The following is a 27,337-nucleotide window of genomic DNA, read 5'->3' as shown; positions in this document are numbered from 1 at the left end:
GGGCTCCCTGCTCAGCGGGAAGCCTGCTTCTCCCTCTCCCACTCCCTTTGCTTGGGTTCCCTCTCTCACTATGCCTCTCTCTGTCAAATAAATAAATAAAATCTTAAAAAAAAGAAAAGAAAAGAAAAATTAAATTAAGGCTAAAAGAAAAGAATGGTGAAATTAAGAGAAGATGCCATGGAAAACCACACAAAGAAAAGGAAGTAAGCAAATGTGAGAATGCTCAGAAAAAATTACCAAGGAGAGTCAATGAAAATAAAGTCAATTGCAGTGTGATTTATAAAGGAGAAATATTTAACCGTGTTGACTACGTTGGAGTATTAAATATTTTTAAAATTAGGGATTTCAAAGACTTCTTTGATATTAAAGCATAAGAAACTGGAGAAAGTCCAAAGAAATGAATAAAGACTTAATAATAAAATCCAATTATAGTTTACAAAAAAATCTTAGAAAATTTTTTTCCGAGTACACAAAAACATTTAATGAATCAAACTAAGGGAATATGCAGTTGACTTGTTTGTTAAGTGCAAGCAGTCAAGTATAAAGAAGCACCATTCTGGAAATTTTCTCACTCATTTGAACCAGTATTACAAATGAAAACTTGAGCCGAACATTAGGAAGTTTTATGTTTTCTCTGACTTAAAAAAGAACAATGATAAATCCATCAGTAAAATGAGGTACTAGGTAAAATGACAAGAAGATTTTTTAATATGATAGCCATTCAATGTATTAATTAATAACTATTTATAGTTACTATCCTCTAACAGGAGAGCACTTGACTCTGGAGAAACTGATATAGATCCGGTTCCAGAACATTAGGCAAGACAGCAAATCATTTAATATGGACATGCATAGAAAATACATATATTTTCCCTTAAATCATCGAAAGATGGATCAGTGATTGTGCTGAGGTTGAAAATATTTGGATGTTATCCCTGAAAATACAAAGGACTTTTTGTCAAAAATTTATAGGGGCTGCTCTAGCAAGGCAATGTTTTAATAAAGAAGACAGAGCTCACATCTGAGCAGAGAAAAGGCCGAGTTCCACAGGGACAGCTGATATGCTGGTGAGGGAAAGGTAGAGAAGGTCCACATCTGTACATTGTGCTGTGGAGTGACAAGAATGACATAAGAGAAAGGTTAACTGTGAGTGACTTTCTGTGCAAACCTAAGAAAAACTGACCGAAGGAAAGTTGAGGTATCACTCCAATCACTTAAAGAAGTGCTTCAGACTAGGAAGCTTGGAGGGGAAAGCTCTTGGCTAACTCTGGGGTGTCCTGGATTGAAGCTCCTGCTCTGAGTCCCTGGTTTGAGTAGCTTAAGGTCCTGCCCCTCCAGTCCCTTCAGTTTTCCATCTAGCAAACTTGTAAGAGCTCTCTGTGATGGACCAGACATCTATAAATGAGAAATTTTGGCAACTTCACTTCTTGCACCTTTTCAATTTTATCATTTTATGGTTCTAGTCATTCTCTAACATAAGTATTTTGCAGTTCAAGTTAAATATGTTTACCCCATCCATGTGCTATGTCTTGATAAAATTCTTAAAAGTTCTGTCAAAATTAACACATATTATAATTTTTATCTATTTTTTTCTTTCAAGTTCTTACTGAAATTCCACTTCATTCACATACAGTGTAATATTAGTTTCAGGTGTAAGATTTAGTGACTCATCACTTACATACATATTGTCATCTTTAAACTAGGTAAGAATGTCAGAACTCTGGATGGGTTAATCATTTGATACTCATGGTATTCTTTAAATGTTCTTTCAGTGTTTTATTTGGAAGAAAGGAGGAAGGTCTTCTCTCACAGGGGGAGGTGGGGTGAGGTGACATGTATGAGAAAGGGAAGTCACCACAGCTGCCAACATGACTGCTGTCTTCCAAGCAGTCCATGGTGCTTCTGAACTTGAATGTCCTCACCAGCAGCCAGCAGCTGAAGCCCTGCAGTTGACTGCCTTCACCCCTCTCAGGAGTTAGTAGAGCACCACTACTTGTTATGGTGGGTCTTCATCCTCTGTGATGGAAACAGCTATGGAAAGGATCCCTTCAACCTTACAAGGCATGTTGTATTATTGTATTAGCCCTAGAGAAAGATCTGCTGGTTCAAAATAGGGCCTTACCTCTTGTTCTCTGAGAGGTTTCAGTCAGAACACTTAATCTCTTGGCCTTATCTTACTAAAGCATTATAAAGGGCAAAAACAAAATAATGATGATATGATGATGATGATGATGATGATGATGGTGGTGGTGATAGGAGGAGGAGGTGGATGACTTCATCATAGGCTTGTTTTTAGTATTCAGTGAGTAATCCCATAAAACTCTTAGAAGACAACCTAACTCACAACACCTACTGTGCACTCCCTAAATGAATGTTCCTATTAAACCACGATGTTCATTCCCTGTGATGAGTTCCAGCAAACATCATTTTCTTGATTTCAATACATTACTAGTGACATTATAATAACACTTTTATAGAAGTCCTTTCCAGCAGCTACCCAGTGCATTGTCCCTTAATTCAATCCTAAAATCATATAGGTCTATTTTCTAATAAAATAATCTCAACACAACTACCTAAGTCATGCAGTGTCCCTGAATATTACCTGCATCTGCCCTCATTTGGGGAAAGCTTACTCATTTCTAAAAGGAAAGTAGGTATAGATAAGTAACAGTTTTTCAAAGATTATGTGACATGATGTGTACTTAGCACAGTGCCTGACACACAGCAGCCCACAGTACTTTATCTTTCACTGTGTGCATACACACCAGACCCACCCACCCTCCCTTCCTTTCTTCCTCGCTTCCTTCCTTCCTTCTTATTTGTTTTTCTCTTACGTTAAAAGTCATTTTCTCTTACTTTGCCAGGTACTTTTAGGTTTTATATGGTTCCTTCCATGAAAAAGGAACATAATCACTTGATTTTGGATGATAAGTCATTCTTCCCAATTTATCAACAATCACTGAATTTGTATTTTAAGTGATTGAATTGAATGATTGAAATGTGGAGTATAAAGATTGAGTCCCTTAAGGGTGCCTGGATGGCTCAGTTCATTAAGTGGCGGCCTTCAGCTCAGGTCATGTTCCCAGGGTCCCGAGATCAAGCTCCATTACTGTTGGGGGTCCCTTCTCAGTGGAGAGTCTGTTTCTCCCTCATCCTCTGCTCCCAGCCCCAGCTGGTGTGTGCTCGCTCTCGCGCGCGCGCTCTCTCTTTCTTTCTCTAATAAAAGAAAATTTTTAAAAAGATTGAGTTCATTAAAAGAAATCGTGTTGGAGTGAGTAGATATTTTTATAAAGCAACTAGTGCTTTTTTGACCTCTGATATTATAGGCATAAAGCTGATTTTGAACATAAAAGTATTCAGTCTGGATTCTTGAGGAGGGGAGGGGTAAAAAAAAGAATGAGATGCCTGGAATTGTCTTCTCTCTTCAGCTACTTTTTCTGTCCTATATGTTTACATATTCCCTCTGTTTTCTTGTAGCTGAAAATTTTCTAGCCAAGACCTCCTCTCCCTCAGCTACTTCCTCTGCCTTTCTCGCATCTTCCTACCTGTATTGCAACTTGTGAAGTTGGTCCTAATCCAACAGGTGTAGTTGAGGTCCCCAACTGTGATGGTTTAACGTACTAAGCACAGATATGAGGTCCAAGAGGGGGTGGCTCTGTATTCCCTGAGGTTAGAAAAGTAATGTAAGAAAGAGTTGATAACATAAAAATCCTTATTTGGAAACTAAGAAAGTCAACCCTGGTGCAAGATTGGGAAGGCAACACCTTCCAAACATTGAGGAGTATAAGTCAGGATACTTGTTTTAATGTGTGTCTGTGTCTGTCTGTATGATGATGAGTGAGGCTGGGTGAAGGGTTGTGGTGTATGTAACAAATTTAAACTGTTACATAGCCTTTGCAAAAATTGTTCAGATCGATGTTAATTCCAGATACTACAGCACTAAAAATGTGAAAAGAAAAAAACCACACATGTGCTAGAACCATGTAATAATGTAAAAATTAATATCATTTATGTCATTAATAGCATTAGGCTATTTCTGCCTCATCATCACCAATGACATGTTTATTCATATCACAGGCATGTATACACATATGTCAGACAAACGGTTTTAATTTTGTTTAGTTGTAATAGATTTTATGGTTTGTTGGTCTTCTGGCATGAGTAACTTTTATAGAGGAGAACTTGCTTTGCGGTTGTGACTTTGCTTCGGTAAATTTAAAATTTATCTTCATATCTGTGAGTATATACAATTCCATCCAAAACAGTGAACTCATCCAAATTAACTCTGGGGCCAGAAGATACACAGGAGATGACAAGTACTTGCCTCAAGTAAGAAAGTAACTTCAGTGAGTAAACATGAATTTGACTATTGTACAGATTTATTGAAAAATAAATTATAGTTGTATTGTCTTTGTAATTTATTTTTTTAAAGATTTTTATTTATTTATGTGACAGAGCACAAGTAGACAGAGAGGCGGGCAGAGAGAGACAGAGAGAGAGAGGAGGAAGTAGACTCCTGCTGAGCAGAGAGCTTGATGCAGGGCTTGATGCAGGGCTTGATCCCAGGACCCTGATATTATGACCTGAGCCAAAGGCAGAGGCTTTAACCCACTGAGCCACCCAAGCGCTCCTGTCTTTATAATTTAAATTAGTTCATAAAAAGTCCTTTTCTCACCAAATACTTACCAAGAGCCCACTTAATACCAGACAATTATATGTCCTTTGGATATATATCGGTGAAAAAAGAAAGCTTGTCGTCTAAAAGCTAATGTTCTAGTAGGCAGACAGAAAAACAAATATATAAATGCTATGGAGAAAAATTAAACAGGTGAAAGGTTGTGGGATATAAGGTGTATTATATGTCACTAAGAAAAGGCCTAATTATTTTATTTATTGAAATATATTAATCTCACTTTTAAAGAAAACACAAGGAAAATCCTTCTAATGTTACATAATTGACTATGTCAAGATAGTTAATATGTCAATATAGTGGAGGTTCTTTGACCCAGAATCTCACTAAACACTGTAGGTTGTTGGTCAAAGTCAAAGAAAGTGCATGGGCCTACTGCTAAAAACCTGCCGACATGCTCTTTTTGAAATCTTGTATTATGAAATGCAGTAATTACTTATATATTAAAATATTCTTGACACTGAAACACTCCTTCTATTAAGAAGAATGTCTCCTGGGACGCCTGGGTGGCCCAATGTGTTAAGTGGCTGCCTTCGGCTCAGGTCATGATCCCAGGGTCCTGGGATTGAGTCCCACATCAGCCTCCATGCTCAGTGGGGACCCTGCTTCTCTCTCTGCCTCTGCCTGCTACTCTGCCTGCTTGTGTTCTCTCTCTCTCTCTGAGACAAATAAATAAATAAAATCGCAAAAAAAAAAAAAAAAAGAAAGAAAGAAAGAATGTCTCCTGCTATCAGTAAGTAGACTGAGTTTGTTAGCACTAAAAAGGAATTTTGGCAATTGAAAATGTCTTCTGCTTTTAGCTGGGAGATGGAAGCTTAATGTATCATCAGGAAGTCTTATTACATAGAAGTTATTCACTGGTGTATAAATCCTTTGGTGTTTTAAATAAAACTGCATTTCAGACACCCTCATTAGCACATGAAGGAGATTTGAAATTATCCACAATTTGAGGGTTTGGGAGAGGTAGTTCTCCTGAGCTTCTGCTGGGGGCCAGGCTGGCGTTGCTCTCAGAGCGGAGAAAGTACAAGGCACAAGAAGACAAAGCTTCTGTGCTGTCTGGTTGACAGTGTGAATGAAGTGTGTTCAGATAAGGATATGTCCACAATCCTGTGAAAATAGAGGTCTGAGGTCAAAAACAAGACGGGGGGAAGGTGAGCAAAAGACTCATGAAAGGTTTCTTTTGGAAGGAGATAGAGTACTCAGCACGTAGTAGGCCCTCAGAAACTCTGAGACCCTATCGCGTGCCCCTTCTCTTCGAGACCTGGGGAGATCATGTGAAAATAATGCAATTCCTGCATTGCCTTAGAAGCAGTCTGTTTGGAGAAAGAGACAAACTAAAAGTGATCATTGCTTTAATAATTGAACATACAAAGTGCACTGAGGGCTCAGAGAACAAATTTGGTAGAATTTCAAAACTGAAATACCAATCTCGGCATCGTAGGGTGGCTACCAGACACGTGAACCCAAAAGATAGTTGTTACTTTCTGTAAAAATCAAACAACGGTTTTTATATTTCTTATTTGTATTTTCAGCTCTACTGTTCTTGCTAAATACGTGAATCTGTTCTTAATTCAACATTGCTTCGAGCACAGCACTTTCACAGTGCAGATTTTATTAGAGAACTTAACTGATATCAGTTGGGGGGAGGTGAGGGGAAGACAATTTTCTCCAGAAGATTTGCATTAGATAGAGTAGTTACAGACTGTAGCGTCTCCCCTGTAATTTTATGAGAATGGTATTACCCTGGCTTTCACTGTGTGATTGCTGGTTACCTTCTGTCAGTGAGCAACAGTCTTACTGCAAAGCAGGAGCACAACCCGTCTCTTTGTCTCCGTGGTCAAAGCAATTACTTCTTAGAAAGTCGGATTTTTTCAGAATGACCATGTACAGGAGCAAACGCAGACATCAGAGATGTAAGTAAATTCTGACCCAACTTTTTCTTACGACTGTGGTGGCAGAAACATACTTGATTCCTTAAAAGACTAATCATGACTTCTTCAGATCTATCCTGGTAGTAGGAAAAAAAAATATTGTAGCTTTTTTCTTGCTAACCTTTATCTGTATCCCTCTTACATGCTTGGAAATGTTGGGGGGAGAGGGGATAATTCACTTGTTACTATGGAAACCTTTGGAAAGGTTTACAAAATCAACAGAGAAACAGATCAAATGCAATTTCAGTCTAGCTCAGCAGCCTTCATTCAGGCATGATCACTGGATAGTTCTGTCTCCCTCTCTCTCTTTTCTTTTCTTTTCCTTTCTTCCCACCCCCCTTTCTTTTCTTTTGTTTTCTTTCCTTTCTTTTCTTTTCCTTTCCAGAAGTGATAGATTTTCTTTCCTGAAAGTCTACTGAAGGGTTTGGGAAGCTAGCCTAAAACTTCTCTTTATTTATCCAATATCAATTATAACTCTCAGGAGAAATCAAACAGTTCAGAATAGAGGGGGAAGAGTTCATTGTTACTGACAAGCTGAATATGTAACAGGATATTCATTGCCAAACTTCTTGGTCTGGAGCATATTTGTAACATAATTCGCTACAGACACCACTTTAAAGGGTTAAAAGGAGTCATTGTAATCTACCCTAAAGGAATTGATTCTGACTGAAAAGGAACAGCACAGTTACCCTGGCCTGAAGTCCAGAACAGAGATGATTATGGAACTGAAAGCCATTAGATTTAGCTAAGAATCAAAATCTTATAATAAAACTGTGTTTTATGGCAGTGCAATATGCCTGCCATGAAAAGCTTTCCAATCATTTCTCTTTCTAGTAAAGGCAGCTCATTATCACTTTATCTTCCCTATTGTCAAAAGCAAAGTAAATATCACCTTATTTAACCCAGCACACCCTATCGCTGACTCCGTTTACCATCTTAGACAGGTAACTACAGCTTGTTCTCTAGGTGAAGTCTATACTTTCCATTATTCCTAATATCTCCAGGTATTATTAAATATTTTAATATACAGAAAGACAATCAGCAACAATTACTCTATTAAAAGGCCAAAACATGATAGGAATGAAATAATTTTTAAGTGTGATAATATTTTTGGCCAATTTCTACCTGAGACCTGAACCCTAACATTTCTCTTGTTCAGAGAAGTTTTATGCACCAGAGAAAGCTCTGAGGGCCAGGACTGCCAGTGTGATTTTATATGCCTGATTGCCTTTTGATGCCTCTCTTTCTTGTGATTGAGAAATAACATATGATAACTGCTGCTTGTGTCTTATAAAAATGATTGGTACAAAGTCTACAAATATATTGCTGATTAATATCCTTGTGATTTCCTCCCACAAGAATGGATCTAAATTATGCATGTACTTGAAAACCATCTCCTACCTTTACTCCTGTATCTTTTAGACACCCCCTCATTTTTTTTCCATGTAGGTAATCATCATCTTAATGCACATGGCAAATAAAAGATTATAGAAAAATTGTACTGAGTCTCTCCCCTAAAATGTGCTTGCTGAAGTCTGCGATTAAGCAGCAGGAAGAAATTGTGAATTACATGAGACAAGTCAGAAGATGTATAATTATACAGGGATGAACACAGTAGGGTGTACTAAATGGTTTAGTTAAAAAAAAAATCTAATGTGTTACTTCTGTTTAATTGTATCAGCTATATTATATTGCGTTAACTGTTTCTACAGTCTAATCACATAAAATATTGGAGAACAAAAATATAATAAAATTAAAGTATACAGAAAGGTTAGCAATAAAAGCAAATAGAATCCTTAAATGAATTTCTGTCTTATACTAATAATACTTGCAAAAGTGGAAGGTAATGCAATTGTTTGCTACCCAATGGGTATATAAAAATATCTGAATTATCCCATTGTCAAAAACCAGTACATTTCCATTTTCAATCATATCTTTTATGTGTGTGTTTCTGATCATATAAAAGGCATAAACTAGCCTGGAGGCAATTGTAATCCAATTAAGGCAATAATTGCACACTTAACGAAACCTCAATGTGAGAAAGAAGGAAAGTGTTCTTATGATTTTCTTTAAAATTGAGAAAGTACATATATAAACTTCTTAATTTCTCCATTCCCTAGAGACTTACCATAATATCCTTTAGTAAAAATAATGCAACTTTCTTTTAGGGGACCCGGTGAGAAGACTAGGGAAGGTGCGAGTGGCTATGCGAGGGATCAAAGAGAGGCTGGGAGAGCCAGGCTCCCGTCAAAGACATTTTTAAAGCATAAATTACACTAGCCTTTGGAAATTCATGTGGGACTTTGAGATCCATTCCTCACTCATGTCTCGATTGGTTATACTTCCCTACAGAGGTGAGGGAAAGGGAGGAAAAGATACTCTTTGCTTGCTTCTGGTGGAGCACTAGCTGTGGAAAATGAAACAGCTTCGGTGTTCGTTCAGATAACAGATCTCACCTGAGCACAACTGCATAATGACTTTCAATTAGATACAGAATTTTTTGAGTGGTATTAAAAAATGTTTGCATATGTCGGACATTGATTTTGCCAGAGCCAAACCAGGTACTTCAAGAGGAACTCAAATATGGGTAAGCCTGTTTCTACAAATTAGGTGGAGGCAGGAATCATTATTAGCATAAATAACTTTGTTCTTTAGTGTTTAAACATTGATTTTTTTTTCATATATACTATATCATTGTATTTACTGAAGTGTGTCATTTATGTTTACATTTTCAAAATGTATGTAAAAAACCATATATACCTATAACCTCCCTTGCCGAAATTCCAGATGACCTTGAGCAAACATTTTTTTTTTTTTTTTTGGTTTATAAAAGAGGCATAGAGATACATTCTTAAAGATGAATATGTTTCTGAAGTACAGACAGAGAGAACAACTAGAGTACGATCCACATGCTATGAGATACAGAATTTTGAAAATACCGCAATCCTCATACCACAGCAAAGAGAACAGAGTACATCTAATTTCAGGTGTGTCACATTGCATCTTATTTTACCAGATAAGAGCAGATGTTCATTTCTGATTATCAATGATATGTTTGGGGCTTATCTGTCTTATCTATCCCATTATGGAGGGGATTGATGAGATCACTTCAGGAACCTGAACACTGGCCATAGTCTTCTACCTGTAATCTTGGCCAATGTCTGTTATCTCTGTGGGCTGCAATTTATTTTTCCATAACTTTAGCAGACTGTGAAGGGGTATTTTCTAAGGTGTCTTCAATCTCTGACTCGCAGAGTTCCCACAACATAAGAGTCATCATGTAATTCTTCTACTCAAAGAAATTTTATGGGTTCTCATTGCCTAGATTGTGTCTCTAGGGCTCATGTTCTTCAGATCCATGGGACTATGAATTTATTGCAAGAGACCCTACAATTCATGTGAACATTTATCATTGCCTGTATAATGGTGAAAAGAAGTATATATGTGTATACGCCCATGAGTGTTTCACCCATGTATGTATACAGACTTTTATACACCCATATTATTTTTTGGCTCTGAAATGACACCCTTAATAAAAGATGGTACTGGGGCGCATGGGTGGTTCAGTGGGTTAAAGCCTCTGCCTTCGGCTTGGGTCATGATCCTGGGGTCCTGGGATCGAGCCCCACATTGGGCTCTCTGCTTGGCAGGGAGCCTGCTTCCTCCTCTCTCTCTGCCTGCCTCTTTGTGTACATAAAAGATGGTACTGAATTTCTTTTGTTTCATTTTAAATATGTTATTTATTTATTTGATGGAGAGAGAGATCACAAGCAGGCAGAGAGGCAGGCAGAGAGAGAGGGAGAAGCAGACTCCCTGCTGAACAGAGAGCCTGATGCGGGGCTCGATCCCAGGACCCTGAGATCAAGACCTGAACCAAAGGCAGAGGCTTAACCCACTGAGACACCCAGGCACCCCCAAAGGTACTAATTTTGTAATAGCTTTTAATACCATGTATTTTATATGGGTTTTAAGTCAATTATATCACATAGGGATTTTGTGTTTTAATAGTTTTTAAAAAGTGCTCCCATATTCCCAAATTTTGGGAATCACTGAATTGGGAAATGCAATACAAACATAACCTTATAAACACATATTTACACTATTGTCAGTCACTGCATACTTTTTTCCTGACACCACCTTGTTCTTGCCTTTATCAGGCTATTGGCTGATCTGCAAAATTCCTTATAGACTCTCTTGTCTCTGTGCCTTTGCCCATTCATCTTCCCCATTGATGGATGGCCCTCACCTGCATATTCATGTGTAGAAATCATCCCTTGTTAAGGCTTCATTCTTTTTTTTTTTTTTTTAAGATTTAATTTGACAGAAAGAGAGAGAGCACAAATAGGCAGAGCAGTATATAGAGGGAGAAGGAGCAGTAGGCTTCCTGCTGAGCAGGGAACCTGATGTGGAGCTTGAACCAAGGACCCTGGGACCATGACCTGAGCTGAAAGCAGACACTCAACTGACTGAACCACCAAGGCGCCCCAAAGCTTCATTCAAATATCACATCCTTCATAAGGGTCTCTCCAATTTCCACGTCGTTTATCCTTTTTTTTCTCACTTTTCAGATGCTATTTTATAATTTCATTCACAATTCCTATGTTCTGTCTAAAGTTTCATCAGGCAAGGAACCTTCAATTCTTATTTGAAGCATTCTCAGAGTATAACGCAATGCTTTGACCATAATGATTCATACTTGTCTAGTAAAATTTATTCATTTAAAGAAATATTTACTGATCACCTATTATTATACTTTCTAGACACTGCTCCCAGTGTTATGCCTGTAGCAATGAAAAAAACAAAGTTCTCAACAAAGATGACACAAAAATAGATCCATAATACACTATGTGATGCTAAGTACTGTGGAGAAAAATAATGCAAGAAGCAGGGAAAGGGAGTTTTAGAAAGTAGGATGGGGGAATTGCTGTTTTCTATATAGTAGTCAGGAAAAAGCCACAGTGATTAAGGTGACATTGACTCAAACACCTAAAGGAAAAAGATGGAGTAAACTCTGCTTCTTACTGGATAGTTTCAGACAAAAACAGCATGTGCAAAGTCTCTGGGATACGAGGGATACTGGAGGACCACATAGGAGGCAATAGAGTTAATGAAAAGGTATGAGATCTAAAAATCACTGAAACATTGAATGGGTGGAGTAAGACATAGAGTTAAATTGAACAATATATTTTATTTGTAACTGAATTAAGATATATTAACTTTTCAGAAACACTATCCATACTTCTAAGTGAATTTTTTTTTAAAGAGTTATTTATTTGTTTGAGAGAGAAAGAGTACATGCATAATTCTTGGTGGCGGGGGACGGGGAGCAGGGGCAGAGGGAAAGGGAGAGGGAGAGAATCTCAAGCCGACTCCTTTCTGAGCATGGAACCCAATGCAGGGCTCCATCTCACTTCCCTGAGATCAAAACCTGAGCCGAAATCAAGAGTCAGACACCACCGAGGTACCCCATTCTAAGTGACTCTTACATTATGTTTATTAAAATGAAAATTATAAAAGTGATGTTTTAAGAAACATTACACTTCATACTAGGTGAAGCATCCAGTCATTAGTTGAAAGAGAATCAAACTGTGGTCATCTAGATGTTAGAAATACTATTTGAACAAGAATTTTTTCTGATTTATCTTCTTGTAAATATCTCTGTATTTTTGATATGTTAATCCTGCCCTTAAAAATCATGCTGTGAGAAAAAAATAAATTTATAGTTTAATAGAACAGTAAGTCTTCTTTAAAAATAAAGATTTCATTTTTTTAAATTAATTTTTTATTTTTTATAAACATATATTTTTATCCCCAGGGGTACAGGTGTGTGAATCACCAGGTTTACACACTTCACAGCACTCACCAAAGCACATACCCTCCCCAATGTCCATAATCCCACCCCCTTCTCCCAAACCCCCTCCCCCCAGCAACCCTCAGTTTGTTTTGTGAGATTAAGAGTCACTTATGGTTTGTCTCCCTCCCAATCCCATCTTGTTTCATTTATTCTTCTCCTACCCACTTAAGCATTCCTATCAAAGTACCATCCATCTTTTTCAAAGAAATGGAACAAATAATGCTAAAATTTATATGGAACCAGAAAAGACCTCGAATAGCCAAAGGGATATTGAAAAAGATTTCATTTTTTTTTTTAAGTAATCTCTATACCAACATGGGGCTCAAACTCACAACCCAGAGATTAAGAATTACATGTTCTATACAGACTGACCCAGCCAGGTACCCCTAGAATTATAAGTCTTCTTAAAGCATTTGCAGGAAGAAATGACTGCTGCCAGTCTTAACTGATGTAGAATTGGTGTCTTAGTGGTCAAGATGAATAACAAGTTTAATATTCTATGATTAATAGAATGTGAATTGTCTTAACTGTCATTTACATATTTATTACTACATTCTATCTTATACAAATCATTATTTTAAATATTTTTTGAAATTCTTTATTACAAATTGGATATCAAAGATAAATGGATTCTTCTTTAAAACATATTTATGTTGACACTACATATAATTGTGCAGATAAAATTAATCATGACTTTAATTCATAAATTATTGTAGATCTCAAGTGTTGGCATTATTTATTATAGAACCATTTGAAAATTCATATACTCTCAGTTTAAAAAATATTTAAGCTTACACTAAAAAAAAATGACTTGAAATGATAAGTAAGGCTCTCTAGAGGACACTATTACATTCAGTCATTGATTTCTCTATTATTGATGCTTGTTGGGAATTCTGCTCTGACATCTGAAATTTCTCCAGTCTTTTTTCTCTCAAGTTCCTAATATGAATTCTATAACTGATATGGATTGAGAACTTGTAACTTTATACATTCCTCCATGGAATCATGTCTGCTTGGATAGAATCAAGATTCTCGGATTGTGCATGCTCAGCGGGACTAGAGTTAAACAGTTTGAGAACAGTGAGGTACAAAAGTGGACTAATAACACCCCTGATACAGATTGACCTTATGAAGAAATACATAGATCTGCCTCATGTCCTTAATCATTTGCTTTGATTTTATACCTGTAGCCTGTGACTGGTTCTACCTGGAGGAATACTTACTCATATTCTCTCCCTTTCTCCTGTTCCCTCTCTTTCTTCCTCCCTCCCTTCCCCTCTCTCTCTCCCTCCCTCTCATTCTATTCCATGTGTTTTCTATTTCACAATGCTCCACAAAGTTAGAGGTCACTTTTATAGGGGGTGAGCATTTGTACATTTTCTTTTAACTTCTCTATTTTCAGAAAACAACTTGGCTATCCTACATCACCTGCTCTTCTGGTGTCTATCTTCTGAGAATCTGTGCTGTATTTATATCTAGACCTAAATAAAAGTGACAGCATTGATTCTGTCCCCAGTTGTTCACGTAAATATTCTCTACTGAATGGCATTCATCTCTCAAAGAATGTCACAGTTAAAAATAATGTGGATTTTTATTCATTGAGAGCAAATGATGCATGTGAAGAAACTAGGATCTCAGCAACATAAAACTGGTATAAAAGTAGGTACTAATATATCTTTTCTAAATACTATATTGAATGTAGGGGTTTTTGCATGATTATAAGAAAGGATGACTAGGGTGCCTGGGTGGCTTAGTGGGTTAAGCCGCTGCCTTTGGCTCAGGTCATGATCTCAGGGTCCTGGGATCGAGTCCCACATCGGGCTCTCTGCTCAGCAGGGAGCCTGCTTCCCTCTCTCTCTTTCTTTGCCTGCCTCTTTCTCCATCTCCTTGTGATCTCTCTCTGTCAAATAAATAAATAAAATCTTTAAAAAAAAAAAAAAAAGAAAGGATGACTATTCAAAAGCACTGATGGAAAGTTGGATAGTGTAGGCTTTATAGGGTCTGACATGTCCTACCTTAGGAATCTTCAAAAATAGCTTTCTTAAAACCATAATCTGCTGTAATTATGCTTTTTGGACAGTCTGTTTGGTTGAACCACATTAAATTGTCATTTTTGTAAGTCAATATGGCAGTTTCATATTGTTAAATGTAAATACCAGCTATCACAGAAGATGGCCAAAAAAGAAAAAAAAAAAAAAGAGGGGACAGGTAAATCAGTCATAGCACCAACACAGTTGGCATTAAAAATCAAAAGGCATTATAGTTAGGCTGAGGATGAGCACTTGATATACTAAAAGAATATAATTAAGGGAATGTATTCATTGTTTTTCTTTAAGATATGCTAAGGTTAAACCTCTCACACACACACAAAAAAAGTGTATTCGGACTTGTCAATATAGATGGCATTGTTTTGCAAGTGACATATCTAACTAGCCTTTGAAGATCATCAAAATTTTAGAAATTGCTTACCTCCCACCGAACTTAAAATGTTTATTATAAAAATTTGAATTCTCCCTCTCCATGATTTTAAGATTAGAATTTTTTTTATACAAATGGAAAAAAGGACAGCTGAAATTAATTAATAAAAATACCAAAAAGGATAAGAATAGCATTTGACATCTATTGAATTATTACTCTATGCCAGGTACTGTTTTAAACATTTTGTTATATATGACTGATGTCATTAATCTCTTAGAGATATAACTGAACATGTAAAGGCAATAATCTAGTAATCTATGGCACTTTTAATTTCCATCCCAATTTTAAAATGTTATTTATAATTTTGATATTAATCTCTAGGAAATTGAAAATATGAAGTCGAATTAAAATATTTATCTTGGCCAGGGTGAAAGAATAAGCTTATATGTCCCTTGAGGAAATGAAGAAATTAACTTCAGAAGGCAAGATACATTGTTTGGCCAATATTTCTTATTTTTTGAATCATATAAAAACAGAAAAAAATATCCTGAGGAAAATTTTTACATATTTATGTAAATGAATATTCACATATGAATGCATTTGCTTGGTGTGCCATCTTTCCTGCAAAAGAATAAAATGTTTCCAGAACTTAGAAAATCGAAGTGCTCTGCAGTGATTTAGTAATTCATTGTGAGTAGTTACACTCTTTTTGGTCCAGAACAGCTAAATTGTTTGGCATAACCTTTTGATTCATTTTCCTTTTTGTAGTTATTGATTTTCTTGGCATTATTTACTGAATTGCACTCCCATTCTGACTATGGACTTTCTGACACCTTTCGTTATATAGGGTTACATTATATATGTGTTAATATTGACTCAGAGTCTTAATGGCCTTTTATCATTGACTTTATATTATCTCTAGAATTTCATTTGTATTTAAAATAAAGATAAAATCCACATTTATTTTGTGAAATGCCTTTCAGAGAGTGTGGCATATATTTCTGTAATGTTTCATGCCTTAGGCTGCTTATCATTGAGAAGTGTTATATTTTATATTATATGATTCTTTTGACCCCTAGTGAACTTGAAACTGCCTTAGAGGAACAGCTGGATGTATTTCCTTAAATAAACACACATTGTTCTTCAAATTGCTAGTATCTGTCTTCTTAATAGGCTCCACAGGCAATGGGAATCTTGACTTTGAAGTCACCTCTGCTGGGTTTATGTAGATATCTGACTATTTCATACCTTTTTCCCTTTTATACTTGAACAATATCTTTCAATTCAAGTTTGTCTTTAAATGTACAGCGTGTAGCTATAACTTACCCTTTACCTGTACACCGAGTTAATAATATTTAAGTTATTTTATTTTATATGATAATTAAATGTAATATAAAATAAAACATCAAAAATACACAACACCTGTAAATGCATTACAGACTACCTGGAACATTTAAGTCTATCTAATTTATAGTTATTAATGAGAAGCTCGTTCACTATTGACTAAAAATACACTCATGCAAAATCAGAAATTGTTTATTTTTAATTGGAATACAAGGAAAAATTCATTTGCTTTTTCACTTCTGGCTTTGCTAAGGCAGTAAAGGAAAAATGGTCACTCGGATTTTAAAACTGGTCACAAAATTTTTCTCAGCACTGTGAATTTGTCTTCCCAGAACATTTTTATAAAACAAGCTTTTTTCTAATGATCATTTCTAACATAGATGTTACACTCAAATTTGATTAATGGGTACAGAATCTCCCAAAGAGGCTTTAGAAATAAAACTCCAGGAAGGTTTCTAGAGTGTTTTTATGCACTATTTAGACAGAAATATTTTTCAGATTATCAGGTCAGTTTTCTAAACCAAGCTAGGTTTTGAGAAAAGATTTGACTTGAATGAATGGAACAATTTATTTGAAATTGAAAGAAAAACAACTAATTTAAGTTATAATTTAAAAACATTCTTTGTTATTTGAATATTTAAGAAAGAAGTAAGTAAACAAGCACAGGAACAAGATATTAAGACATAATATTATGAAGATCATAGATATGTTTGTTGCTGAGATTTTCTTTTAGGTCTACGGAAATGGTTCTCTGGAAATTGGAACCATGCTAAGTTAACCAGTTCTCTTATACTGAAAACAATTGCCCATCAGGTTAAAGACAGTAGGAGTTGTTTTTGTTCTATGGAAACAGCCATCTAACAACTTTAGTTGTTTGGGGAAGCTATGAATCATTAGTAATACTATTTCTCCTAGATTACTACTGACAGTAATTAAATCAACAGTTGTAGTAATTTGCCATATACTTCAGGCCCAATTAAGTAAGTCTTGACTTGCTTATCTGGCTATTAAAAGATAAAGTGGCTTGGGACCCAGAATTCTCAGGAAGTTGCCTGCATTAATAATGCTTACCAGTGTTAACTTAGGTTGTAGAGTATGGTAAATATCTGTTAGGAGGGGTATCTAAGATGGTGGCATGGAAATATCCTGCACTCATCTCCTGTCACAGACATACCTACATCCACAGCTACATATGGATCCTTTCCCTTTGAAGTTTGAAGAAGATTTGAAAACTAGAGCAATTGCTCTCCCCAACAAAGAATAAAAGGACAACATCCAAACTGGTAGCAGAGGCAGAGACATGTTCTTGCAAAAAAACAAAAAAACAAAAAACAAACAAACAAACAAAAAAACACACACACACACAAAACCAAAAACCCACCTCCAGCTCAGCAGCACGCAGAAGGGAAGATCTCACTGGACAAGAACTTATCTCAGAGGCATAAGGTTTTGGTGTCCCACACTGGCATCTATACCAGAAAAACGAACCCCAAGATCTATACCAGAAAGATGAAGTCCAGAACATCTGGGTTGGATAACCAATGGGATTAATGTCTGGGCATCCCAAAGTGCTATAAGAAACTGAGATCCCTCTTGGAGGGTTTGCATGTCTTCTTGCTTGACCTGAGACCCAGTAAAAAATAGCAGTTTGAAAAACACTTAAATTTTAAAAAAGAAAGAAAGAAAAAAAAACAATTATATGTGAGGGAGATTCATTTGCTGATCTGGAGGCATCAGCTGGAAGGGTGGGGGACAGCTGAGATGTTCTCTAGAGCTGGAGGTATTGGTGGATGCCATTGCTTCACTCCCCACATAGCCCAGTAGCATGAGTAGGCAAGCATGAACATGGTACTCTCCCACCACCTTGCTGGAACAGGTGGGGTGAGTCGTCATGGCACTTGCTGAGAGCATGGAGAGCACACATCCCCACTGCCTTGCTGAGGTGGGGCAAGCAGTCAAATTATCTTTACATTCCCAGCCTAAAGAGAGCACACACACACACACACACACACACACACACACACACGGCTCTTTCTTGCTACATTGCTGATGTCTGCGAGCACAAACGGGCATTTCCCCACTGGCTTTAAGAAGGCTTTGGGGGGGCGCCTGGGTGGCTCAGTGGGTTAAAGCCTCTGCCTTCAGCTCAGGTCATGATCCCAGGGTCCTGGGATTGAGCCCTGCATCAGGCTCTCTGCTCAGCAGGGAGCTTGCTTCCTTCTCTCTCTGCCCACTTGTGATCTCTGTCTGTCAAATAAATAAATAAAATCTTAAAAAAAAAAAAAAAAAGGAAGGCTTTGGGAATGTGTCCTGCCTACTACCCTTCCAAGCTGCCTCATTAAATCCAACAGCATATGCAGTCCACACAGGTGCTACCTCTGGATCACTTGTCCCTTGTGGTGAAGAGGGCTGGTGTTCCAGAGCCTTTTGGGACTATAATAATCTGAGAGATAGCTCTTGGTAGGCCACCAGCTTCAAGGCATTGTGCACACAGCAGACTGAAATAACCCCAAGCTTCCTCTGAAAACAGCCTATTCATTTAGTGTGGAACTTCAGCCTGAGGGAAAATCTTCAGGTTTCCTGCACATCTAGAGGCTAAGGAGGCACTCCCAGGGACCATAAGCAGAAGGACACCATCCTTGCACATACCTCTGGCCTCACTACAACCCTATGAGACTTCCCAGAAAGGAGCTTCCATGCTCACCTGGAACTCACCTGGCAAGTATCAACCAGGAGATGCTACCAGATCTCCTGATCTAGAGGTCAACAGGTATTACAATTGCAGACCCACAGGACTATAAATTTAATTTTCATACTTCAGAAACTGCTGCATGAGGGCCTGGCTTCTAGTCAGTCTGAAACTTGGTACAAAATGAGATTCCTTCCCTTGAATCACTGACAAGTCTTGGCACACCCTCAACAATGGGGGCATATCAAGAATAAATTAAGCAGTTTAGGTAATCACTAAGGTTCCCAATGAGCTAGGGCAAGGCTGAATGAGAAGGATCCTCACCTACACAAGGCCATGCCTTCAATGCTGAGAGAAGTAGCTGTTTCAGTCATGTACGTGGAAAGAAACACAGAGTCAATCAAAATGACAAACAGAGAAGTATGTTCCAAACAAAAGAAGAAATCCTTAGAAAAAAGATTCAAATGATAATGAGATAAGTCATCTACCTACAACAAAATTCAAATTCAAATATGAAAGTATTGTTCATAAAGATTGTCACCGAACTCAGCAGAAGAATATATAAGTACGGTGATGACATCAACAAAGACATGGAAAACATAACAAAGTTCCATACAGAAGTCAGAGAATTAAAGAATACAATAACTGAACCAAAAATGCACTGAAGAGTTTCAGTGGCAGACTACATGAAGCAGAAGTATAGATCAGTGAGCGGGAAGATAAAGGAACTCACCCACACACAACAGCAAGAAGAAAAAGGAACTTTAAATAATGAAGATAGCTCAAACAACATCAAGGGAAATAACATTCTCATTAGAAGGGTCCCGGAAGGAGAAGAAAGGGAAGCGGAGGAGAAAACTTATTTTAAGCAAATAATGGCTGAAAACTTTCCTAACCTAGGGAAGGAAAGAGATGTGCAGCTCCAGGTACCATAGAGATTTCTGAATAAAATGAACCCAAAGAGAGCCACACTAAGACACATTATAATTAAAATGTCAAAAAATTAAAAAGAGCATCTTAAAAGCAGCAAAAGAAAAACATAGTGTTAAGTGCAAGGGAAACCCATAAAGCTCCCAAGAGATTTCTCAGCAGAAATTTTGCAGGCCAGAAAAGAGGAGCACGGGAAGTGCTGAGAATATGCTACCCACCAAGGTGATCATTCAGAATTAAAGGACAGTTAAGAGTTTTTCAGATAACTACAAGATAAAGGGCTTTGTATATACTAAACCAGCCTTATGAAAAATATTGGGAGAATTCTTGAAGCTGAAAAGAAATAGCAATAAATAATAACAGAAGAACATATGAAAGGAAAAGTCTTATAGGGAAAATCAAATATATAGTAAAGGTAATTGACTAATCACTTACAAAGCTACTGAGAAGGTCAAAAGATGAAAGTTACAGTTTACTAGAACTACAATAATTACTTAAGGGATATATAAAAAGATGTAAAAATGCGACATCAAAACCCTAAAACAGGGAGGGGGCATGAAAATACAGTTTGGAACATGTTCAAATTTAAGTTGCAATCAATTTAACATAGATAGTTGTATACACAGGATGATATATGTGAACCTCACAGTAACCACAAAGCAAAAACTTAGAGTAAATACACGGAAAAAAATGAGAAAGGAATCTAAACATAACACCAAGGAAAGTCATGAAACCACATGGGGAAAAAAATAAAAAGAGAAGAGAGGAGCTTTAAAATTAGCCAGAAAACAATTAACAAAATGGCAATAAGTACTTACCTATTCCCTAACCTAGAAAAAAAAAGTCAATATGGTAGAAAGTTAATAGGAAAAAAAAAGAAGTGGCAGGGACTGATTGCTGTCCCCTTAATAATCATTCACTCTTTCTTGCATGATAATAGATTCCTCCATAATTAGCTGGGTTTGTGGCCACATTTCTCTGCCTTCCAGTGACCAGGTGACTGTTGACCAGAGCAGTGTGAAAAAGGATGCATGTGACATCTAGGACAATATCTCTAAAAGGAAAGGGTCTCATCTCTCCTTACCAAGTCCTCAGTCCTGTTCTGGGGGCAATGATGTGACGGTCACAGCTCATCTTGGACTGTGAGGTTCAATACCAAGCTCTCATAATAGTTGAGCAGGTGGCATGGAGAGGCTTCTTTGGGAATAAGCAAAGAGTCCTTTTTTCACCAAGGGTACCTGGGTGGCAAAATGGGCTTCAAGTCTGCCTTTTCAGCACAGGGTAAGGGTTTGATAATTTTTATCTAAAACAAATTGTGCTATAATACTCTTTTTTAAAAACAAATGTTCTAAATATTATAATTCACTGGAACCACATCAGTTATGATAATATAACTTTATTTTGAGACCAGATTATTAAATCTGGAAATATATAATGTATGCTGCAATGATGACTATATCCCTTTAATCTTTGGAGCTAGCATTCCAATCTTTGGTGTAGAACAATACTTAAAATATAACCATCAAACAATTTTTTGTTCTTGGTGATTTTCTTCTGGACATTTTGTACCTTGCTGTAGCTTTTCATGTACTTAATAACAATGTAGCTCCATAACAAATACCATTGCCATATTTATATGGCCATAAAGTTAGTTTAAGTTACTCTTTATGAAGTCATTTATAGCTTTCAGTCATTATTGATTTTTTTATGACTACTATAAAACAGCATGACTTAAGAGAAATTACAAACTTTCTCCCCTATGGTTATTTGTCATGATTCACATTTATAGAATTCTATTGGTTATTATGTCTGGGATATTTTATTGTCTTCCTTCTAGAAAAGTAAAATAATAGAGATCTCCAAGCAGGTTATTGTGTGGTTGTTAAAATTTTGTTGTATATGTTATATATATTTCCATGGCCTGTTCTAATTTTAATAAAGTTTAACTGCCAAATTTCCTGAAACACCAAGTAAATCTAGAGGTAACTTCAGTTGAAAACTAAGGATCTTCACTTCGTTTTATCAACTAAAAGTCTTATTGGTTGCACCTTTCAGTTATTCGGGGTCAGTTTTTACGTGAGTATTAACTGAAAGCCTTAATATTATTTTTCCATCTAAACTTCATCTCATAGTTGTTGTAGGAAATGGGTTTTTCTAACATTGAGTAAAAAATGTATGTTAAAAAAGCATTGTTTGATTTTTTTTTTTTACTTTAAATATACTTACAAGGCATTTTGCAAATTCCAGTTTTGTGAATGATACTGAAATTCCTTTCTGTTCTCTGATGACTTCTTTCCATCATTATCTCCTTATGTTGCTTCCTCTATTTAGAACACTCTCCCCTCCTTTCCTTTTTTTTTCTTTTCCTAAAAATTTTATTTATTTGAAAGGGAGTACACAAGCAAGGGGAGTGGCAGGCAGAGATAGAGGGAGAAGCAGTCTCCTTACTGAGCAGAGACCCGGATTTGAGGCTTGATCCGAGGACTCTGAGATCATGAACAGAGCCAAAGGCAGATGGCCAACAGACTGCACCATGCAGATGCCTCCTCCCCTCCTTTCTTAGTTAACTACTACTCATACTTCAGGAGCCAGCTTAGACTGATTCATTCTACTGATTAAAGGCTGGTAAAGGCTATGAGAATTGATCTTTTTATGTATTCCTTTACACCCTACATGTGCCCTGTGTGTAAATTGTCACATATCCAGTCATTTAGCTATAACCCTTGAAGCCAGAAACCAGTCCCTTTGTTCATTGTTGTAGCCCCAGCATGGTCTGGCACTGGAAAACCTTCAATCAATATTTGTTGAAGGGTGAAAGGAGTAGATAGCCTTTTCTATGTACCTGTTTCAGCAAGGAGAAATTGCAGTCATTTCCCCAAATAAATCACTATGATATTGTCGATTGATGAAATATCTCTTGACTTTTCATATTCACAAATATCCATGGATGGTGTCCATGTGCTAAGACCTTTTTGATGTCAGATTTTAGAGTTATTTTGTCCCTTAACCACTCTATTTTTACTTTCTTAAGGAGTGTTTAAAGGAATCTAAAACGTTTTATGTCTTGGGTAATTTAACAATGTTTCCCCCAAATTTAAGGCACATGTAGAAATGACTTGAAATCCTAAGGATTTCTGTTCCAACTATGTTTGTTTTTAGTTAATTTAAAACTTCTAGATTTTTTTTTTATCATTGTGTTTTAAGAACTGAAGACTTATAGCTAATAACAGATTCAGAATTAAAACTTGCTTCTCTACATTTCCGCTTTTTCTTCTAGCCAGGTTTGGATCTGCTGCTAGGCTTCATTATTTCTTAGATCAATTTTGCATCTGTTAGATTTGTAGCTATTAATCTCAGCAGTAACTTAGCGATTGATTTTTTTCAGACCCTCAACCTCACAAAGACATAGTTAAAGAATAACTTGAGCCAAATCCAGGATATACTGGCTGAAAATATGAAAGTTAAGACTTCATGCCATATATAATAAATCTGTCACTAATTTGTTATGTCACTTTTAAATTTTGAAATATAGTTAGAATAGTCATAGAAAGTCATTTCACTGCCTACTTTTAAATTCCCTTCTTTTGTCGTCCTTTCCATGATTCTTGCTACTCAGTTGTTGTATGAACTGCAAATTCTTGAATTGTAACTAAAAGTGACCTCATTGCCAAAGCATTTAAAGTTATTGCAGGTGAAAGCTCTCTCAAGGGCTTTCAATGCCTCAAATGTGGATGTACAATCTGTGTCAATAATGAATACTGCACATTAAATTGACCTGAATAGTTAGTTACAGCACAAACTTTTTATCTCAGCGTTGGCAAATTTCTGCCATGAAAGCTTAGAATGGGGCATTTGAAGAGAAGCTATTAGAATAATACAGAGCTCTGAAAGGATCTCCATGCAATATAGTTTTTTTGGGTTTTTGTTTTGTTTTGTTTTGTTCTTTTTTTTTTTTTTGGTTTTTTGTTTGTTTGTTTGTTTTTAGTATAATTGAGATTTCCAAGAGTTTTTACTGAGGAGACATTTTATTTTCTGGACTTGGTAATTGAAAAAAGGATAAAATTGTTAGGGGAGTAATAAGGAATTCAATAAAGAATTGAAAGCAAACTATTATGTGCTTGATCAATTTATTTCAAGCTTTTTACCTGAGTTGTTTAGAGCACCAGGCTAATGAGTCCAAGGTCATAGATTTGAGTTTTCTGTGGTATGGATGGTTTATTCTTTCTCTGGAACACAGACTGCTGTTGTCACCCTGCCGGCCATCCTTCAGAAAAGGACCTGGTTCCTGGATAACACTGAATGAAAGAGGGAAGACAGATCAGGCTAGGGCCGTCATACAGCCATCAGAACTACAATGTCTCAAAAGGGATATATTGCTAGTTTTAATTTATATAAGCATGTGGTATGTATATTATAATTTGTGGTATTGCTTGTGACACCTCCATATATAAGAAAGCACGTCTATGTTTGAATATATATTAATATTAAATACAAATAAATAAATATTAAAATGAACATTTTTATTTTAATCTATGAAAGCAATAAAATTAAATTATTTTTTCAATTGAGTGTCAAGTTTGCACACATGGAATTTCACACAATATAAAATATCTACAATTTCAAAAAAAAACTTGCTTCACAGAGGGATATGAAGTTAATCTCAAGTAATATTTTTATTGTAGCTTTTTCATTTCATCAGGCATGTTAGATTTTAGATAATTTAAAAGATATTAGGGGGCGCTTGGGCGGCTCAGTCCATTCAGTGACTTGGTCTTGGTCTTGTGATTCAGTCCTACATCAAAACAGACATTGAACTAATAAAGTATGCTGTTGTCTTCTCTCTCAAGGCGTCAGTATGACTAAATTTCTCTAAGAAATTTTGCTTACCATGAAAGATTCTAAGAATCTAAGGTTTGCTCAACTGAGCAAGACTTCAAATGGTCTCAGGTACTGCTATGAGTAGAATTCGTAGGAAAATTTCCAGTTTTATCTAGTTATGATGACAGTACACCATGGCATATTTTTTTTTAAATAAGTGTATATCTTATACCTCCATGAACAGTGCAGACAACAGACTACTCATTTACTTCCAGTTTGAAACTAAAGTTGTCATGTGTATCACAATCACAGTGTTTCACAGACATGGATCTGGTAGAATAGAATTATTAGGACTCTCATTTAATTTTATGCTCCATCTTTTTATAAATGTAACCTAACAATTACACAGAATCAAGCAAAAAAGACTGCAGAGTTACATAGGCTAACTTTCTCATTTTGGTAGAGGAGGAATGGGTTTGTTTTATGTCTATTAGAAATGGTGACCAATAGGGATGCCCTGGTGGCTCAATTGGTTAAGCATCTGCCTTTGGCTCAGGTCCTGATCCCAGGGTCCAGGATCAAGTCCCATATCAGGCTCCCTGCTGAGCAGGGAGCCTGCTTCTCCCTCTGCCTGCTGTTCCCCCTTGCTTGTATGCATGCTATCTCTCCCTCTGACAAAAAAAAATAAATAAAATCTTAAAGAAAAAGAAATGGTGACCAATAAATGGGCCTGCCCACTTCCTTCTTTGGGGGAGTAAGGGTTGATTCAGCACTAGGTAATTCATTTTTTAAAAAAAATAACAGTCATTACTGAAAAAGTAAGATTTAATAGACATGCACATGCTAATATTCCTCTCATATTTAAGTAATTCACATAAACTTTCAAGTCGTTCTTTTTATTATTGCAACAGTCTCTCTTCCTATTTATGACCACTTTTTCTGTATTCACCATTCTCATAACATTTTCTTATATACTTTCCCATCACCCTTTATTTTCTCTATTAAAGTAATTCCCATACTATAAGTTATATTCCTTTCTTTGCATAACTTTTTCCAGTAAACTGTGATAACTAAAACTAATTTTTTAAAATCTTCGTATCACTTTACCTAACTCTGTATCCAATTCATGGTAACATCTTAGTGAGCATTTAATGAATGACTTCATTACTGTTTTTCGATCTTTGGTTTTAGTTTTTATCTTATATTTTTATTATATCTTTATGAAACAAGATGGGACTGGGAAAGAGACAAACCATAAGAGACTCTTAATCTCAGGAAACAAACTGAGAGTTGCTGGAGGGTGGAGGTGGGGGAAGGGACAGGGTCATTGGGTGATGGGCATTGAGGAGGGTATGTGCTATAGTGAGTGCTGTGAAATGTGTAAGCCTGGTAATTCACAGACCTGTACCTCTGGGGCAAATAATACATTATATGTTAATAAAAATAATTTTTTAAAATGTTATATTTAGTAACATAGATAAATTAACACATATATTTACATTTCTAATAAAATTGCACCTGATGGAGTCATAATATTCTTGGCAGTTTCTAAAAATGTCCATAGCTACAAAGGTTTAAACTTGAACTCTTCTTTATGGTTGGTAATCTAAAGACTATTCCAAATTCAGAAGTTAAAAACTTTACATTGTCTATCACTCTATAACAATATAAAAGGTAGGCTTTGTGTTTGTGTTTCATCATTTATTGGCCCCTTAGAGTGCTAAGCACATTTGTTAAAGATTGCAGTTAGCCACCTATTTATCTGTGCTAGAGGAAAAATGTCCAAGGCCTTTGACCTACTACTCCAATTTTTGGCAAACTTAAAAAGTTCCATCTTTTGCATTCATTTAGAATTCATCTCCTCCATCTCTTCCAGCCCAAAGCCACAGGCTTTGATTGAGGACTTCTAAAGCTACTTGTTTGGGCCTCTTCTGTTACTTGACAAATCATCCTAAAACTGAGCCAAAGGGTTGGGGGTGGGGGAATCCTCCTCCATATTTTATCAATGTAATAACCAAAATTCTCAGTTATTCCTTTGGCCCTTATTTCATCATTTTCCCCCTATACTATGCACATTATGTTGTTTAAGGTTTTATAAACAAGTTCTCATTTCCCTGGAATTTCTGCTTGGAACATCACCAGATAACTATCAAATCAATAGTCCATAATTAAATTCAGCATAGAAGTACTCTGTATGTTTCACAATGCTTAATTAATCTTTCCCAATGGAATGCTCCAATTCTATTTTCATAACGGGAATAGTATTATGAGTTCTAAGATTATTTCATTTTGCGATCATCTATTAATTATGAAACATAGCTTTATTCAAGTTTTTTTCCTTGATATGCAAACTGTTCTTTATCGTGGTCTGAATTTCACGGACAATAAAGTGGTTATTTATACTTTAATTGTATGTATCTAATGATACTGCCTAAACCAGTACTATTTGTTAATCATCTGAGTACCAATGTTATTCAAGTGTGTAGTGTCAAGAATGTCATTTTCATCTCTCAGGAAGTGGCTTAAGCACAGTTTTTTTTTTTTTTCTTTCTTTCTTTCTAGGTATAATATAATTGCAAAAGTCATTAAATAATGTAGGAAGATACATAGTCACGACAAAAGACCAACCAAGAGTGGATATAGGCCACACTTATTTCGTTTCC

The 27,337-nt window shown here is 36.3% G+C and overlaps 1 protein-coding gene across 13 annotated transcripts in view; it reads left to right on the top strand.

Annotated features, from left to right (window-relative positions):
* Nucleotides 1-27,337, top strand: part of RALYL (RALY RNA binding protein like) — a 687,764-nt gene that overhangs the window by 482,851 nt on the left and 177,576 nt on the right. Inside the window, exon 1 of one of the 13 annotated variants that reach the window (XM_082722637.1) lies at nt 6,457-6,603. The exons of 11 other annotated variants lie outside the window; for them this stretch is intronic. In XM_082722637.1, coding sequence (XP_082578763.1) covers nt 6,567-6,603 — 37 coding nt within the window. In that variant the 5' untranslated portion in view covers nt 6,457-6,566. Of the gene's footprint in view, nt 1-6,456; nt 6,604-27,337 lie in introns of those variants that run through there. One more of the 13 variants, XM_082722648.1, reaches the window with a different exon arrangement.

This window comes from Mustela nivalis, assembly GCF_964662115.1.
Source record: "Mustela nivalis genome assembly, chromosome: 2".
NCBI lineage: Eukaryota > Metazoa > Chordata > Mammalia > Carnivora > Mustelidae > Mustela > Mustela nivalis.
This window is presented reverse-complemented; position numbering and strand designations above follow the sequence as displayed.